Source organism: Ctenopharyngodon idella, chromosome 14 (assembly GCF_019924925.1).
Source record: "Ctenopharyngodon idella isolate HZGC_01 chromosome 14, HZGC01, whole genome shotgun sequence".
Taxonomy (NCBI): Eukaryota; Metazoa; Chordata; class Actinopteri; order Cypriniformes; family Xenocyprididae; genus Ctenopharyngodon; species Ctenopharyngodon idella.
The window spans coordinates 15628395-15646660 of record NC_067233.1 but is presented as its reverse complement, the minus strand read 5'-3'; the positions used below and the strand labels follow the sequence as shown (position 1 = coordinate 15646660).

General features: G+C 37.2%; 1 protein-coding gene across 4 annotated transcripts in view; it reads left to right on the top strand.

The window, feature by feature from the left end:
* Nucleotides 1–18266, top strand: part of fstl5 (follistatin-like 5) — a 158495-nt gene that overhangs the window by 104631 nt on the left and 35598 nt on the right. For all 4 annotated transcript variants that reach the window (XM_051860491.1, XM_051860492.1, XM_051860493.1 and 1 more), the window contains exons 8-10: nt 6984–7104; nt 12655–12816; nt 15848–15982. In XM_051860491.1, coding sequence (XP_051716451.1) covers nt 6984–7104; nt 12655–12816; nt 15848–15982 — 418 coding nt within the window. The remainder of the gene's footprint in view (nt 1–6983; nt 7105–12654; nt 12817–15847; nt 15983–18266) is intronic.

Below are 18266 nucleotides of genomic sequence, written 5' to 3'. Positions count from 1 at the left end.
ATATGCTTTGGCACAGCACTCTGCGAACAGCCAGCTCTTTTAGCAATGACCCTCTGTGGCTTACCCTCATTGTAGAGGGTCTTGATGATCATCTTCTGGACAACTGTCAAGTCAGCAGACTTCCCCATGACTGCTGTTGGGATTACTGACCTAAACCCAGTATTTATACCCTGAGAATGGTAATTTAATAGAACTTGAAATTAAATATTCTAATAATTTGAGATACTGATTTTTTGATTTTGATGAGCAGCAAGCTGTAATCATCAAAATGAATACAAAAAAGTCTGGAAATATTTTACTTTATGTCTAATAAATCTAGAATATATCTAAGTTTTACTTTTTGAATTAAATTACAGGAAAAAAATAACTTTTTCATGATATTCTAATTTATTGAGATGCACCTATATATATTTGACCAGCCAAAAGCCTGGCTCACTGGGGTATTCATCAATTGAGTCAACACTAGCCTCTGTGTCATCCTCGATACATTAAACGTTTATGAGGCCTTTAAATGAGGAAGGAGTCTGCGGCTGCCAAGATCCATCTCTAGGACCTTCCTACCACAATATCAGCCAGAAGGGACATGCACACTCACACAAGATGGTAGCATCTACATGAATAATCTACAGACTCAGAGGAAAGCCTGTTTAAATGTCAGCAGCTCTACAGACAATCCTTTAGGACAGCGAAGCTGGCTGACCTAAACCAGAAGACTCTAGTATGCAGAAAAACATTCACATACCGTTGGGCTATCCAAGAACAATTAATGTCATCATGTCTGTCACAACCTTCCCAAATAAGCCATTTTGCATGAACTATTTTATCTCATTTTTTTTTTTTTTTTTTATTTATTTATATTTTATTTAATTTATTTTATTATTCTGCATTTCCTGTACCTACTAGAGAGAGCCAGAGATTATATTATTATAGGGAGATAAGAGGGCCTGTATCTCTTACCATTGGAGAAAGTGTAACGGCTGACTTAATCACGTGCGGCAACTCTCAGCCTATCGTGTCGCCGTTCAAAACTCCTCCCTGCATACCGCCAATGCGTACCGCCAGTTAGCATTAGCCGTTACGCTTTTTTTGGCTAAAGGTTGCAGGCTTGCCTTCCAGTGGCTTTGGAGAGAACCTCATCTTTTAGAGTTTAGTTTTGTTTTGTTCTTCTGTCAGATAGAACTAGGATCTGGGTCTAGGGTCTAGGATCTGAACCTAGAATACTAGCATATTAGCGAAAAAGAGTCCAATGCATATCTTTGGAATGGTGAGCAATGTAGCCAAATTACAGACATGTTTGTTGATTTCTTGAATGCAATGGCCAATCACAGGTGTTTTAAGTTAGAATCCACTCAGCGCTCAAGTTTTTGTCCAGTGCTGGGTTCTGCATTCTGGCAAATCTCTAACAAAGTGCAGACATATAACGCAACTTTGTGAGATCACGATGAATGCATGACTGCTTTTTAGTGATTATGAAGGGAACTCTCTTTGCAGGCTGTCCAGTATAATAATTAATATAATATATTCAGAATTTAAATAAAACTTTTGTTTTCCATGCTTGACCAGCGACCATGTACACGTTTCAATAAATTTGCCCATCCACATTCAGTGATTCACTCTCAAAATTGCGATGACTGACACAGTGATAACCATAGCAAAAGGACGTTTTGTTTTGTTTTTTTGTTTTGTATTGTTGTTGTTTTTTGCTTTGCTTTGCTTTGCTTTGCTTTGTTTTGTTGTGTTTAGTTTTTTGTTTTGTTTTGTTTTGTTTTGTTTTGTTTTGTTTTGTTTTGTTTTGTTTTCGTTTTCGTTTTGTTTCGTTTCGTTTGTATAGAACCTCATTTACCCAAGTATAGTTTGCATTATTTTGTTAAGTTCAGTGAAATTTATTTTTATTGTTATAAATATTTAATTTTATTTTATTTTAATTTTTATGCATTTCTTTCTTTCTTTTGTCTGCTTTATAGTCTGCCTTCAGAGAGAACCTCATTAATCCAAGTATAGTTAGAGGTAATATCGTTAAGTTTAGTGAATCCTGTCTTCATGTAAGGAAGCATCTACTGCACATTAATGTGCTAAAATGAGGGTGCTTGCTGAGCGTTGCATCATGGGATTCTACTAAGACCACCACATGGCCATTATTATGAACTGCTCCCTGAATACATAAAACAAAAGAAGAGGATTTAATGACTAAAGTAAAAACTGTGGGTAAAACTTTATTAAGGATCAGCAAGAAGCACTGTTTGAGCTAGCATATGGTCTCTCACAATCGAATATAATGGCCTGATATATTTCTCTTTTAACATTAATCAAAAAGATGAATGATAAAATGAAAAAAAATAAAAAATAAAAAAAACTAGACGTCTAATCATTAGAAAGTAACAACTGTTACCTATGCAACATAAATCTAATAACCAGTAACTAACTCTGTATGTTGGCTTTCTCTTTTACACCTAAAATGATTCTTGAAACTGAAATGTTATTTCAATTGATTTCCTTTCTGCAGATCCCCTCTCAGGTAGGTTCATGTTTTTGGGTTTGCATGCCTGTAAGCTGCCACGGTCTGAAAACCCTAAAGCTAATCAGTTCTAACACCACAATTAACCCTTGGTGACTCACAAATCTGAAGACTGGGTTAAGGTGCCTGCACTATTGAGCTGGTTCAGAGTCAAGGGAAACAAAGGAGCTGATGGTTTGCACTCTTCAATGCCTCTTCAAGACATTCTATTTCTCTGTTCATTTACCATGAGGTTTATGATGCTATATCCTGGCCTTATATTTTGCAGTGGTTTGCTGTATATCATATATATAGTATACCCTTATATGCTATACTGTACACCAGTGTTGGGGAAATACTTTAAACTGTAGCTTTCCAGTCTCTAAGATACCACAGACAAGCTTTAGAAAAATTAGTTACACAGAATTTGTATTTATACATTATTTTTTATTGAACTGATAGATGTAAACTAAATACAGTTATATTTATTTATAAATTATACTTTATAATATAGAAACAGCAACATTTAACTACTGTAAATATTTAGCTATAAAACCATGTAAAATGTCACACAGGGAATCAAATGAACCATCTTAATGAACTAATTCACAAAAATGAATCATCTGAATGAATTCCTGTAAATGAATCACACTTCCCAACAGAACATTAGAGAGAGAGGATGGGTTTGGAGAGCGTGTTTGATTATCGCCTTAGTTTGTTAGGTTTTAAAGCTACATGCGCACATAAAAAACAGCAATGTACCGTCATGCTACATCGGCACTTATTGGTAAAAGTAGCTCATTAAGTAGAAAACTGTAAGTTAACAGCATCATTACTGTTAGTTAAATTCTCCACAGTACTGGTGTACACATTCATTGTGGTTTTGTGTGCAATACATGTGAGTGTTCACGTATTTTCAATCTTACTACATAATTCTGGCTTCAACTGCAAGCTGCAGCCTAATCAAATCAAAATTAACATATTTAATCAGAACCATCTGAATGGTCCTTGAATTAAATACTTGTGTGTTCCTGGGCATCAGGATGTCAGTAAGGCCAGTTGACCTTGTAAAACAATGGTGTTTGAATTCATTAGCTTCATGGGGTTTTGTTTGGACATCGATGCCGTTTCTCTTCAGCCTTTGTTGTCTCTGATGTTGCTTGTTGCTCTACGTACTGATTCTTTTTTTTTCTATTCTTATCATTAGACTTTCAAATGACTTGGTGCAATCTGATTTCATTTCATATTCAGAGTCTCCTCTTTATAAAGCTCTTTTTTACTGTACTGCTGTTTTTACTCATTAAGAGCACATTGTGACAAAAAGGGCTTGTTTATATGTTCATTTGCAAGATCAAGGTCGTGGCCTGTAGTGAGCAGAGTTTTGTATCCTAACTAGTGAATAGTAACACACAGCCAAACTGCTATTCTTCATTGATTGTTCTATTAGAACTATGTGGCAATGTAGAAACAGTAGATTAAATGTCTGTTAAAGCTATTATCTAACACGATAATGTAATGTCTTTGAATTATTTTCATTTCAATCTAATCTGTTTATCATGTAATTCTTTCATCAGTTGGCAGAACTAATTATGTGCAATTTTTTAGTGCATTATATTTGCATGTTCTCTACATTTTGCATAAATACTCTGTGAATCAATTTCTCTCTTGCTCTCATTTTAAAAGTGATATTTCACTGCCATGTAATTTAAAACCTGTATGTACTTTCTTTCATCTTGCAGAATGCAAAAGAAAAATATGAGGCTTCTCCCGACTAAACATTTTTCTAGTTGATTAGTAGTCGTTCATTTAAGCCATTAGTCGACTAAAGGCATGTTTATATGCAATTAATTTGGGGGGGGGGGGAGATGTAATATACACATAAAGCTCGCAAAGCCCTGGCACAAGTAATGATTGTGAATATGTCAAAAAAAATAGCAAGTTTATACAAGTTTATTATTATTATTATAAAATAACATTTTAATTGTTAATTAATAAACTAGTGTTTTCTGAGTCAGTGTCAGCTGCAGAGATGAAGTTGACGGTGCTGACTCATCTCTGCAGTAACATGCCTATAGTGAAATGCACCTTTCATATGGATTACATCATCAGAGAGCAGGCCTATTTGTTTTCAATTCAAATGGGTTTGTTTAAAAGTAGACCTTTCAAGCTTTCTATTGATATATTTATGTCTGTGAGGCAAGTAGCCTATACGCTGAGTTTCAGTTCATTTATGTATATATGTAAATATTTTATTATATCTTTTCATGTGACAACACTGAAGAAATGACACTTTGCTACAATGTAAAGTAGTGAGTGTACAGCTTGTATAACAGTGTAAATTTGCTGTCCCCTCAAAATAACTCAACACACGGCCATTAATGTCTAAACCGCTGGCCACAAAAGTGAGTACACCCCTAAGTGAAAATGTCCAAATTGGGCACAAATAGCCATTTTCTCTCCCCGGTGTCATGTGACTCGTTAGTGTTACAAGGTCTCAGGTGTGAATGGGGAGCAGGTGTGTTAAATTTGGTGTTATCGCTCTCACTCTCTCATACTGGTGACTGGAAGTTCAACATGGCACCTCATGGCAAAGAACTCTCTGAGGATCTGAAAAAAAGAATTGTTGCTCTACATAAAGATGGTGTAGGCTATAAGAAGATTGCCAAGACCCTGAAACTGAGCTGCAGCATGGTGGCCAAGACCATACAGCGGTTTAACAGGACAGGTTCCACTCAGAACAGGCCTCGCCATGGTCGACCAAAGAAGTTGAGTGCACGTGCTCAGCTTTATATCCAGAGGTTGTGTTTGGGAAATAGACGTATGAGTGCTGACAGCATTGCTGCAGAGGTTGAAGGGGTGGGGGGTCAGCCTGTCAGTGTGCAGACCATACGCCACACACTGCATCAAATTGGTCTGCATGGCTGTCGTCCCAGAAGGAAGCCTCTTCTAAAGATGAAGCACAAGAAAGCCCGTAAACAGTTTGCTGAAGACAAGCAGACTAAGGGCATGGATTACTGGAACCATGTCCTGTGGTCTGATGAGACCAAGATAAACTTACTAGGTTCAGATGGTGTCAAGCGTGTGGCGGCAACAAGGTGAGGAGTACAAAGACAAGTGTGTCTTGCCCACAGTCAAGCATGGTGGTGGGAGTGTCATGGTCTGGGGCTGCATGAGTGCTGTCGGCACTGGGGAGCTACAGTTCATTGAGGGAACCATGAATGCCAACATGTACTGTGACATACTGAAGCAGAGCATGATCCCCTCCCTTCAGAGACTGGGCCGCAGGGCAGTATTCCAACATGATAACGACCCCAAACATAATGTCATTTGATACCTTCAGCGGGGCAGTCTCAGTTGAATGACATTTACGGAAGCCTGACTGAAATTTATTTATAAAATTATTTCCATCAAGAAATGCAGATTTTTGGTATCAATGCAAAAACACACCTCCAAGACAACCACTGCCTTGCTGAAGAAGCTGAGGGTACCTAAACCCTATTGAGCATCTGTGGGGCATCCTCAAATGGCTCTGTGATGTCGTCATGGAAAAGTGGAAGAGGACTCCAGTGTCAACCTCTGAAGCTCTGGTGAACTCCATGCCCAAGAGGGTTAAGGCAGTGCTGGAAAATAATGGTGGCCACACAAAATATTGACACTTTGGGCCCAATTTGGACATTTTCACTTAGGGGTGTACTCACTTTTGTGGCCAGCGGTTTAGACGTTAATGGCTGTGTGTTGAGTTTTTTGAGGGGACAGCAAATTTACACTGTTATACAAGCTGTACACTCACTACTTTACATTGTAGCAAAGTGTCATTTCTTCAGTGTTGTCACATGAAAAGATATAATAAAATATTTACAAAAATGTGAGGGGTGTACTCACTTCCGTGAGATACTGTATGCATGCAATGAAAGTCAATGGGGTCAGATGCTGTTTTGGACCCCATTGACTTTCATTGTTTGGACAAAAACAGTGGAAACATTTAAAAAATCATCTTTTGTGTTCTGCAGAAAGGAGGTTGAGTAAATGATGACAAAATTCAGAATTTTGAATGAACTGTCCCTTTAAGTTTGTTGTTTTTCTCAGAAGCAGTGTGTGGAGAATAAATGGTGTGTGTAGAGCTTTAATGATGGCCTGCAGCAGAACTGATGCAAATGTCCGCTGCAATCTGCTCCTATTGATTACCCTGTTTTTTAACAGTCCTCATTCTTCTTTTCTTTCTCTCTCTCTCTCAGTTCCTCTGTATTTTCTTTTCACTATGTTACAGTACAGTTTCACTGCAAGCTGCTCTCTTTTCTCTCTGCTGTCCAGTATATGGATGCTTGATTGCCCTCCCCCTTTTTTATTTACAGATTTATGCATTCAAGCTAATGTTGATTATAGGAGTTCACTCTGGCAATTCAAGCTGTGGGTTGTTGTTTGCACTTGTGTGTCGTAATCTCTCACTCTTTAAGGTCACGGTGATGGTAGTTTTGTGTATTTTTAACAGGATTTCGGAGATGATGGATCACTGTACATTACCAAGGTGACCACTACGCATATGGGCAACTACACCTGCCATGCAGACGGCTACGAGCAGCTTTTCCAAACACACATCCTGCAGGTTAATGGTATGTAATATACAAGCATATTCACTTGAATGATGACCAATCAGAATCAAATATTCGAGAGTGCATGAGTTTAATCCAAAATCAAATATGCACTGTACTGTACAGTAGCTTATGCATTGTATATGTTCATGGCAAACACAGTGATAGTGAGTACTTGACAACATTATCATCTCACATGTCAAATGTAATAGCTGAAATATGTTGATGAAGTTTTATTGGAGAAAGACTTAAGACTAAGGACAATAATTATTAAAATAATTATAAAGATATAGTTCTTAAAATAAATATAAAAGAATAGCAGAGTTCACTCCACAACTATAACGATCAGGTCACAGAGAAACGATATTGTTGGAATCACTTTCAGAATAATTTTTTCCAGCTGATGAACAATAAAAATAATGACAGCCAATCAGAATCCATTCGAGCATTTAAAGCGACAGGCGACAAAACTGACGACAGAACATCATACTATAGCGCTTGTTACTAAACCTTGTAACTCCAGTGGACCCTCAAACTGTAGGCAAAACCTCATACATACAGTAGCTCCACCTGCCTCAATCATAAATGAAGTCCTGCACGCATTTTGGATACTGTCTCTGCTTGTTTGCAATGCAAGGGTAAATAAAAATCTGGTTCTTTAAATAAGTATAGCATTTTTTTTATTCAAAAGACGATGTGTGTAAGACTAATGTTTTGAGGAGCACAGAAGAGTGTCTTAGTCTGGTATTTGCTGTCTACTCATAGCCAATACAAAAAAACTTTGTAAACTGTTGATAAAAAAAATAAAATAATGCAATGTAGTGTTGTCAAAAGTACTGACTTCAATACCAAGTCAGTACTGAAATGTTAAAAATGTGACGTTTTGAGCGCTGTTGAGCGGATTTGTAAACACCTCTGATTGGCCATTGTGTTCACTCCCTCAACATATATGTGTGTGATTGGCTACAATGATCAACGCACAGGAGCATTTAAAAGCACACGGAAGTGTTTGAATTTGAAAGCGTTTTGAAAACAGGAGTGGGAGCATTTGAAAGCAATCAGAAGTGTTTACGAATCCACTCAACAGCGCTCAAAGCGTCACATTTTTAAAATTTCAGTACTGACTTGGTACCAAAGTCGGTACTTTTGACAACACTAATGCGATGCACTTACTGCCTCAGATGCGGCCTTAATGACAGACAGAACACAAACCTCTGACATTCGCTGGTGAAAAACGTAACTCCATTTGAGCTTGATTTTGGGAAAATGTTAATAATATAAAGACACACACAAGTGACTGACCATACATAAAGCCACAATACGTACTGTCAACATATTTAATCATTTAATATATATATATATATATATATATATATATATATATATATATATATTATTTACTGAATAGTAGAGGTTTTACTCTAACCTGCAATTTTTGCTGATTTCAAAATACACCATGCTGGATTTAACTTGCCATTGTGACATATCCTCGGATAAACTCCTGAGATCCAGCAGCTAATGTGGCACATTGCCTTGCGACTTGCAAAGGATGACTTGACAACTGAGCGTGGGCATTTAACTCACGTTGTATGCGTCAACATCACATTTGCATAGGCCATACTATTTGAATTCCTGATTGTTTGACTGCCAAATTAAAATATTAAACAGAACAGTAAAATAACGTTATTAACTGGCTAATAGTAATTTCAAATAGTGTTTCTTTTTTTAGAATGTTTAAATTTGGTTTAGTTTTCATTTCTGTGTTCCTATTAAAATTTCATTTCCGGTTTTTGTTTTCATTCCTTGAACCGGTTCAGGGCCCTGGCTCTTGTTATAAATGAGCCTTTATATCTGTTTTTTTTGTTTGTTTGTTTGTTTGTTTTGTTTTTGTTTTTGTTTTTGTTTTTTTGTTTTTGCAATGAATAGTAAATCAAATGAAATGCATTTAAAAAAAACTATACACATTCTATATTTCTAAAAAATAAAAAAAATGAATAATAAAATATTCAATTTTATTATGTTTCAGCTATTTTTATTTATAATAATTATAGTAATTAATTATTTACAGCATGTAATGCAGATTTATGCATAATAATAAAATAATACTAATTATTATATTTCTACTTGTATTAATTAGAGTTTGTAATGCAGATTTATGCATAATAAATAATGAAATAAATTTATTTTAGATTAAAAGATATTTGAGAGATTTAAAGTTTTAAATTTAAAATTGCTTTATTTTGCATACTTCCATGTTTTTTTATGATGGGCAAAAGTGTCTTTTTGCATCTTTCTTGTTCTGTAAGGCTGAAATGTAAGTTTTTCACCATTCCTTGGTCTCCTGCCACCTTTTCCCTTGCTATTTCTCATTGACACATGAAACACACAGCAATCAAATGGCACTAAATGATACCATCACAATTTAATTGAATGAAAAACAATTGAACGCCTCCAGAGTTGTTGCCTAGCAATTAATCGTGGTCAGAGATGGGAGGAAATGAGAAATTAATTAAGGGATGTGACACATGTTCTCCCTTTTTGTGTTTTCAGCCACAAGGGCACTAGTGCTCCCCTTTACCTAATTATGCTTCCTGATGACCAAGAGCAATGGAATATTGCTTGGTCTTTTCTTTATCTTTTTTCTTCAATAAGTCCACAGTCATTTTGCTGATTTTTTTTTTTAATTATTATTGCATATGTGTAGTTTAACTTAAGCTAAAGCATTTATATTTCTCTATGGCAGATGAACCATTTGTAATTAATTTCCTACACGGCACACGTAAACGAAGGCTAACCTTACGACTTTAAATTGTTGTCCTTACCGCCTTTTTTATTTACAATAATGACGATATAATGTTGTTGCTTTATTTTCAATGCAGGGTTTCGCTTGATGGTTAACCAAGGTTAATAAAACAGGCAAAAAAACTAAAATATTAATAACCATCTCGACTGTGATGAATGTATACATTGTGTGAGTGGGTGTCATTTTTCATTATTTGTTTAAGGGCAGTGTTAGCTGGGAAAATGAAAGGGTTCAGACAGGTTCACAGAGACCTGCTGAGTCTCACAGATGGTGAAATGGAGAGGAAACTCTAATCGAGGACTTTGAAAGCTCATCAGCACCGACGCACATACAAAAGCACTAGAAAAACACACAATTCTCTGTGCCGCATGTAATGGACACGTCCGCACACCAAGAGAGACAAAGACAAACATAAACTAATAAATCTGACTCTCAATTTCACGGAGGAACAAATACACACAGAGAATTTATCCGGTCCAGTGATGGCGGACTTACACGCTGCCGAGCCAAAGCACTTGCTTATTCTCACAGAAAATCAACAACACTGAGGAAAACAAAGAAAAGGAGGGCAGAGGAATAAAAGGAGGGAGATTGGAGGAGACGAGGGGCCATGAGAATTTTGTGATAGAGCTGTCAGCTTTGATGTGTTTCACACAGGGGACAATCTCAAGTCGATCCCCAGGTAATAAAATAGACACAAAGACAGATACAGGTGCACACAGAGAGAGAGAGAGAAAGAAAAGTCATTCGTAGGTATTTTATATCATTTCTAGGTTAAGCTTAGTAAAGAAAAAGAACAAGAGAGTGCTGGTTATGTTATAGCTCATTTAACCAAAATTCTGCCTCTTGGTTTTTTCTAATGTATTTCTCCAGCTATAATTTAAATTAATAAATAAAATAATTTAAATTTAAATAAATAAATAAAGGGATAATTCACCCAAAAAATTTTCCCAAACTTTTATGCTGTTGTTGTTGTTTTATTTTGTTTTGTTTTCAAAATTTGAGAGTTTTTGAAGATTATCCCAGGTATTTTTTCCATATAATGAACATATTAAATATACAAGCATATTCACATTTGCTTAATCACCAGTCAGAATCAAGTATTCAACTGGCATCCAAGAAAGACCGTTGGATTCAAGGAAGCGTCTCATGTATGCTGTTTTTTTTTTGTTTGTTTTTTCTTCTTCTTTTTAAAATGAGGGTTTTTGAAGATTGTCCTGGTTATTTTCCATATAATAAAAGTGAAATGAAACCCGATCTGTCAAGCTGTAAAACTGGCGTAGACACACATCCATCCATTTTTTTCGTTCATTTCAGCAAAGATTGCAGTTCAGGCCCCATTTAACGGCGTTTTAAAATGAAAACAATCCTCGTCTACACTGGTGTTTCCACAGCATTTAAGAAACGATCTCTATCTATACTACCCGACCAAAAACGCATGTCACATGACCGTTCATGCAAACTGGGCATGTGCGTACAAATGTAAACAGTTGCCTTTTGCTCATGTAGGCAGCTGCAGTATTAAAAAATGCCGAGTTTAAGGGCACAATGGCTGCTAAAAATGACAACAAAGCCAGCAAATATTGCAGTTCAGTCTCCATGTTATTGTTTACACCGTCGTCAAGGATACGCAGAGCGAACGTGGGCAGCCACACCATCGTTTTCAAAAGTCTCCAATTTGGTCCGTTTATACTGAAACGCAATCCCGGCGTTTTCAAACTAAAACAGGGTTCGGAGTGTTTTCGAAAGTCTCCATTTTCAGGGGTCGAAAATGCCGAAGTTGTGTAAACGACAGACGTAACTGTAGGAAAGGTTATGCGTTTTAAAACGAAACGCACTAGTGTAAACGGAGCCTTAAATTTTGGTTTGTTTCTCACACAAATCTACTTTAATGGCTTCAGAGTGCTTTGAATCATTTCAACCTCTTTTATGGTACTTTTTTAAATGGAAAAGCAGCACTTATCTTATAATATTAATATTTAAATAGGGTAAAATATTGATTTCTAAACTTGTGCTTTTAAAATGATACTAGAGATTTTGCTCCTTCTTTCTCAAACTCAGTATTACACTCTAGATATGCTTTCCTGCATTTCCTTCATGCATGGCTTTGTTTTCACACGGTTTACTGATTATCATAATCTGCTCATTACCAATGAGCTGATCTTGGAACACCACAAGGGCCTGAGCTTGCGATTTTTACACTAAATGATTTCTGCTTTTCAATCACGAGTTGAACTCCACAGTAAATAGTGTGAGTCCCAGGGAGCTTAAGGCTCAGATTCAACTCCCTATGCCTTGAAGCAAAGCATTTCATTAAATCAACCCCCTTGCGTGCCACAAAATTGTGCCCTCGCCACCGCTGTCCAAACATTTCCTCTCATTTCTCCCATTTCCTCTCAGAGCTCTAAATAAAGTAAACTGGTTAAATAAAGGAAATAATATTATTAGCAATGAAAAATAATCAATTACAGTTTGGCAGTCGTCTCAAGCTCATTTGAGTTTCTGTGATGATTTTATAGAATACAGGATATTTAAAAGCCTTTTCTAGTAGAATAAAAAACATTTTATTTTATCATTCTGACCATCCAGGGCTGCGTTTCCCAAAAGCATTGTAAACCTAAGTAGATCATAAAACCATTGCAACCAATGGTCTCTACAATCAACTTGGCTCACAATGCTTTTGGGAAATGCAGCCCATGATGTTGTTTGTTCATTCATTCAATATCTTGGCTTACACTTTGTCCTTTCCAATGTGTTTTTTTTCATAGTGCCCCCTGTTATCCGGGTGTACCCAGAGAGCCAGGCACGCGAGCCGGGGGTCACAGCCAGTCTGCGGTGCTACGCTGAGGGCATCCCCGATCCACAACTCTCTTGGCTGAAGAATGGCATGGACATCACCACAAAACTCTCCAAACAACTCACACTTCAGGGTACAAACATATAGTCATTGGGCATTTCTGATTCTTTTTATGATTTATGATTGTAATGCTGCAAATGGCACAGAAATGACACATTTCACCTTTAAGGATACAAGCATTTAAACAGTTGGAATGTATATGACAATTATGGATGTGAATCGTAAAGAATTACACCAAATGGTTCCTTTAATTTAAAGAATCTTTTAGTGCTTTTAAGGAATAATATTTGGGGGAAAAATGCAATTTCACTGCCAAACTGTGAGATAATAATCTCACAAGAGTCATTAGCCGCTTTTCCACCATCGAGTCAAACTGTTCTCATTGCTTAACTGTGCCATTCCGTGCCGATCCAGCCCAACCGGTACGGATATGGTTCCATTTTCCACTGTGGGGCTGATAACAGAGCTCTTTGGAATGTAATACAAATATGTCAGTCGTTGCCTTGTTAAGGCAAGAGTTTACAGATGGTATGAGATGTAAATAGCGACTGCATTGTGGAAGATGATCAGGTATTTATTTTTTACTATTAACTTGTGTTTACTTCACTTAAAAAGCACGCTTAGCCAGCTACAGAGAAACTGTTAGCCAGGCAACAGACAAGCGACCAATCATGAGTGGGACATGCTGAGAATTCCGGGCCGAGAACGGTTTGTAATCGTGCCATGCCGAACAAAACTCAAGTTGAAATATAACTGAAACTGTTCCTTAATGTTCTTAGAACTGTTCAGCGCGACGGTGGGAAAGTGGCTTTTCATTCCATAATCACTCATCTGTTTGACTTTATAGATTCATTAGCAGTTAATGTGGTGCTGAATAAGTAGTGGAAGAGTATTTTAATATAGTATTCTTACCAGAGATGGGCACAAATACATCAAAAAGTATTTATTTACAAATTACAAATACTTACTCATCAAATGTATTTAAATAAAATACAAAATACTGCTGTAATAAAATGTATTTTATTAAAAAAATAAAAGTAATTTGTAATTTGAAAAACAAAATTTGTTGCTCTCAGTTGCTATGTTTAGCCAAAGCATTCAAAAAGCACTAACAACTATTTAACTGTAGCATTAAAGTAAGAAATTATACAGAAATTGAATAATCATGTAAAAACAATGCACAGTCCTCACTGTAACAATTAAATATAGATTGATGATCCTTATAAAGATACTAAAGTTATTCACTCAGAAGCAGTGAGTGATTTTGTCTTTTTCTTTTGTTGCTTGATTAACATTAATGACAGACAGCAGCAGGTTTATTAGGCTGCTGTCACTTTAAGAACGAACGCACAGACCGAATATACTTACGGTTACATTAATTTAATTAAGAAAGTCATTTTTTATTACTTGACCTACCCATCCGTGGATTATCTGCAACGTCCACGGATATAACTGTGATCCGCACATCACTAGACAGTGCACGTCATGCTTTAGCTAGCAAGTCAGTTCACAAGTTCTAGCCATTTGTATTAATCATCTGTCCTATAATGACATTCAGTGAATAATATCTGATAGTATATTTTACTAGATACTTTACCTTGAAGCAGTTTGACTGAGCATAAAAGCAGCTTCTTTAACTGCTTCTGACCTTGCTATGCAAAGTAAGACAGATGTCAATCACGAGCTCAGCAACCCGAAACAGCAGCTGCCTTTTACGGTGCATTTACACAGGCCGTCGGCGTTAACGCTTTGAATGGATAATGTCATGCGTTGCCAAACTGAATTGTGCCAACACAAGCGTCAGCCAGTCAGTTCACCTTATGCAAATACCCTATCGCAGACGCTAGCCAATTGTATTCATGCAACACCGGAAAGTAATGTGATTGGCTGCTGTCACTATGACGGTCACGTCAGCACCAACCTTCAGACACGCCCTCCATCAAGCAATGACACCGATGCCCCATGTGAATGCACCGTTATAGTTCCTCCTGAACCAAAACAGCGAGCTTATGCTGTGTTCATGCCATAACTACAGTAATTAAGAGATGGCAACCCGTGACATTATACTCGGAGTGGTTCGTGACTCGAATTTATGCATTTCATTGGCAACACTATCAACGCTGAAATGAATCTGCAGCAGTCAGATGCTACAGGTCAGTGCTCTTTAAGTTGTTTATGTTCATTATTATTGTAATGTTATGCGCTTTGAGCCATGAGATAGTTTAACGCAGTCTCTCATGATGCTTTTTCTTCTTGCTGTGTGTGTTCATGTGTTTTGGAGGAGGCGTGGCTTTGGAGAAGCTCTGAAGGGAGGGTGGGATTCTTATGCTTTCAAAGCTAGCTCGCTATTGCTAGCCCCTCCAAAAATGACCTACCCTACCTTTAAGCCTGGTGATGAAAGTTATTGTATGCGAGAATAAAATAATATATTTGAATGTATTTTAAGTATTTTAAATACAAAATACTTTCTCTCAAAGTATTTAATTACAAATTACATTTGATTTTTTCTTTGTTAAGGAAAATACAAATTACAAAATACTCAAAAGTAATTAAATACGTATTTTAAATACATTTAATTAAAATACTGCCCATCTCTGATTCTTACTGCATCAACAGAAGAATGTACATGTGAGAACCATTAACAGAACATTTTATTATAAATGCAACCAGTTCTGAATTAGAATTCAGAGAATTCCCAACCCTGATGTCAGCACAGTCCTCTGTTCTTACCAAAAGCCTTTACACTAGCTGATTTTACATTGAAAAAAATGTGCCCATATCTTTACACAAGGAGACGTTGATCTTGTCATTCTGAAGAAGCTTTATATAGCCGTAATGCCTGCTGGTTGCACTGTTGCAGTGATTGACGTGTTTGTCATAATCTAGATCTAGATCTTTACTCAATCCTACAATCCCCCCTGTGGGGCCTCTCATCAAAAAACATCCTCCAAAGTCAGCTAAAGCTAACATGACAACTTGAGAACGCTATAAATGTTTCAATGATCCCATTAGAGGAACTTACATAAATGGAGCTGTTTCTTTCACAAGTGATTTAGAGGAGGTGATGGAGGAAAAGTTCAACTCAGTCTTATTTTTCTCTCCAGCTAACGGGAGTGAGGTGCACATCAGTAATGTCCATTTCGAAGACACCGGCGCCTATACCTGCATCGCTCGTAATGAGGCGGGTGTGGACGAGGACATCTCCTCTCTATTCGTAGAGGACTCTGCTCGGAAAACGTGTAAGTATAAGTCATGATGTGCAGTCCATCCCTCCTTATGATGGAACTTCACTTCACTTCACTGTTTCTTTGCATTATTCATCAGACTGAACATTAATAGTTTATAAACTTCAGATAACTTTAGATAATAATAGAACTAGAAGGAGATAAAATAATGGAAGAAGAGTCCCAGTGGCCTGATATTTCAATATTTGTCAGCAGTTTTATGGTGCTTTGCACTGAAATGAATGAAAAATGAGATTTGTTATATAAGATTATCTGAAGGAATTTCATATTAAAAGCACAATATGTAAGATTTTTGCAGTAAAATATCCAAAAACCACTAGGCCAGTGTTATATATTTTACAAGGATACAAGCACACGGGACGTGTCCGGGAGTTGCCTGTCAATGGCGTCATATCCGCGTTACCCTCGGTTTCGGGTTTTATTTTGTAGTAACCATGGAAAAACTAAAGATGCTTTAATATATTAAATGTTTTATTAGACAAGGGAACAACTGTTTGGTTACATTTATAGACAGAAAACAAATTATTGTTATATAGCTCAACACCTTTAGTCTTATTGTTTAAATCTAGTTTTCTTGATTTTCCGAGAGTACCATGCTTTTACCATGCCCCAAAGAAAAACACTATTTTGTCAAGTAGCTAAGTAATACAGCATTTTCTCCATCATACAATACATTTTAAAATTAATTTCATGTCATTTATCAGCACAAGCCATCCAGCATTTATTAATATGATTTTCTAATATTGATCTGTCTTACTGCAGTGTGCAACAAGTGTCTCACAGCATTCGCTCGGCAGCAACACATTCAAATGTATCTAATATGATCAACAGCGCTGCGTTACCTCATGCGCTTGACCGGAAGAAGCGGAAGCGGCGACTGCGGCATAATAAAAGTTCCTCTGCTGTCGAGGGGTGTGTCGCGATCGTCTCCAAATAGCAATCGCTCCAGCGGCCTCGATTCGCTCCAACAGCACTCGACCCTGCGCTGCTTCATACTACAGTAACTTTAATAATCTCATCCATGAACATGATTTCTGCCTGAGTTTCATCGTGATTCTTTTCCACCAGCTGTGAGGTGAAGACGACATCTCCCAAAATTCCAAGTTCAAACTCGGCCTTTCAAGCTACGCCTTTGTTTTGAATAGGCGAACTCTAGCGGCGAAAAATCTACATATTGTAGCTTTAAAGGTGCTGTATGTAATTTTTTTGACTGTACTAAAGCACAAAAATACCATTATATGTTGGCAGAGATTTAGCAAACATGCTAAGTTCACATACTTGTTTCTCAGAAAAACAAAGCTTAAGCCAGTTATTCTACTTTGAATTGTGCGTTCCGTGTTGGAATGTCTGTTTTTGTTTTGGTCTGTGTGATCCCACCCTCTGCAATTTACCCAATTGTATTTTGGCACCCCGTGTTGCCAGTTGGTGAAAAACACTGTATATTGTAGCCAGGGATGCCAACAAACGAACTAGGTTAGAGACTGCAGATTCTAATCAACCTGAAAAGCCTCGGCATCCATCTGAAAAGTCCAGAGGCATAAAACGCAAATAAATCAACTCATCAACTTACTGTGTAAGGCTCGTCGCGTTCCATTGTCAATTGAGCTTGTTCCTGTTGCAAGTTCTCAAACTGGCATCCAGCGTGAGCGTCGAGTCTGAGGAGGAGGGGACGGAAGAAACAACTCTCTCTAATATTTTGAATTTGGACTGCAGTACCCATTTCAACCACTAGCTGTCAGTATTATATACTGCACCTTTAAACCTGGAATACAGATTTACTAAGCCATTAAAGGGGACTTATTATGCAAAATTTACTTTTACATGGTGTTTGCACACTGATGTGTGTCCACAGTGTGTGTAAACAACCAGCCTATAATGGTAAATATCCTTCCACACCTTCTTATATAATCCCCATTAATCAGAAGCAGTGTCTGGAAATACGCTGTTCCAGATTTCCCCCTACTGTGACGTCACAGTAGTGACAAGCCCAGCCCGTGACTGGTAACAGTCTGCCCTATTAGCATAGATCCTGCCCTGAGTGAGCCATACATAGTCCATAGTTGCTGTCGTTTTTGATCAATTTAATGTGTCCTTGTTGAGTAATAGTATTAATATGAGCGGCTGTGTACACATGTTTTATGTGCTTGTTGATACAGTCCGGTGGTTCATTGTATTGAAGCCATGAAGGTGTGGGCAGTAAAGGATGCAGAGGAACCTCACAGGTCATCATACAGTCATCGGTCACATTTCTCTAATAGTTTTGTAAAGGTGTTGGGAT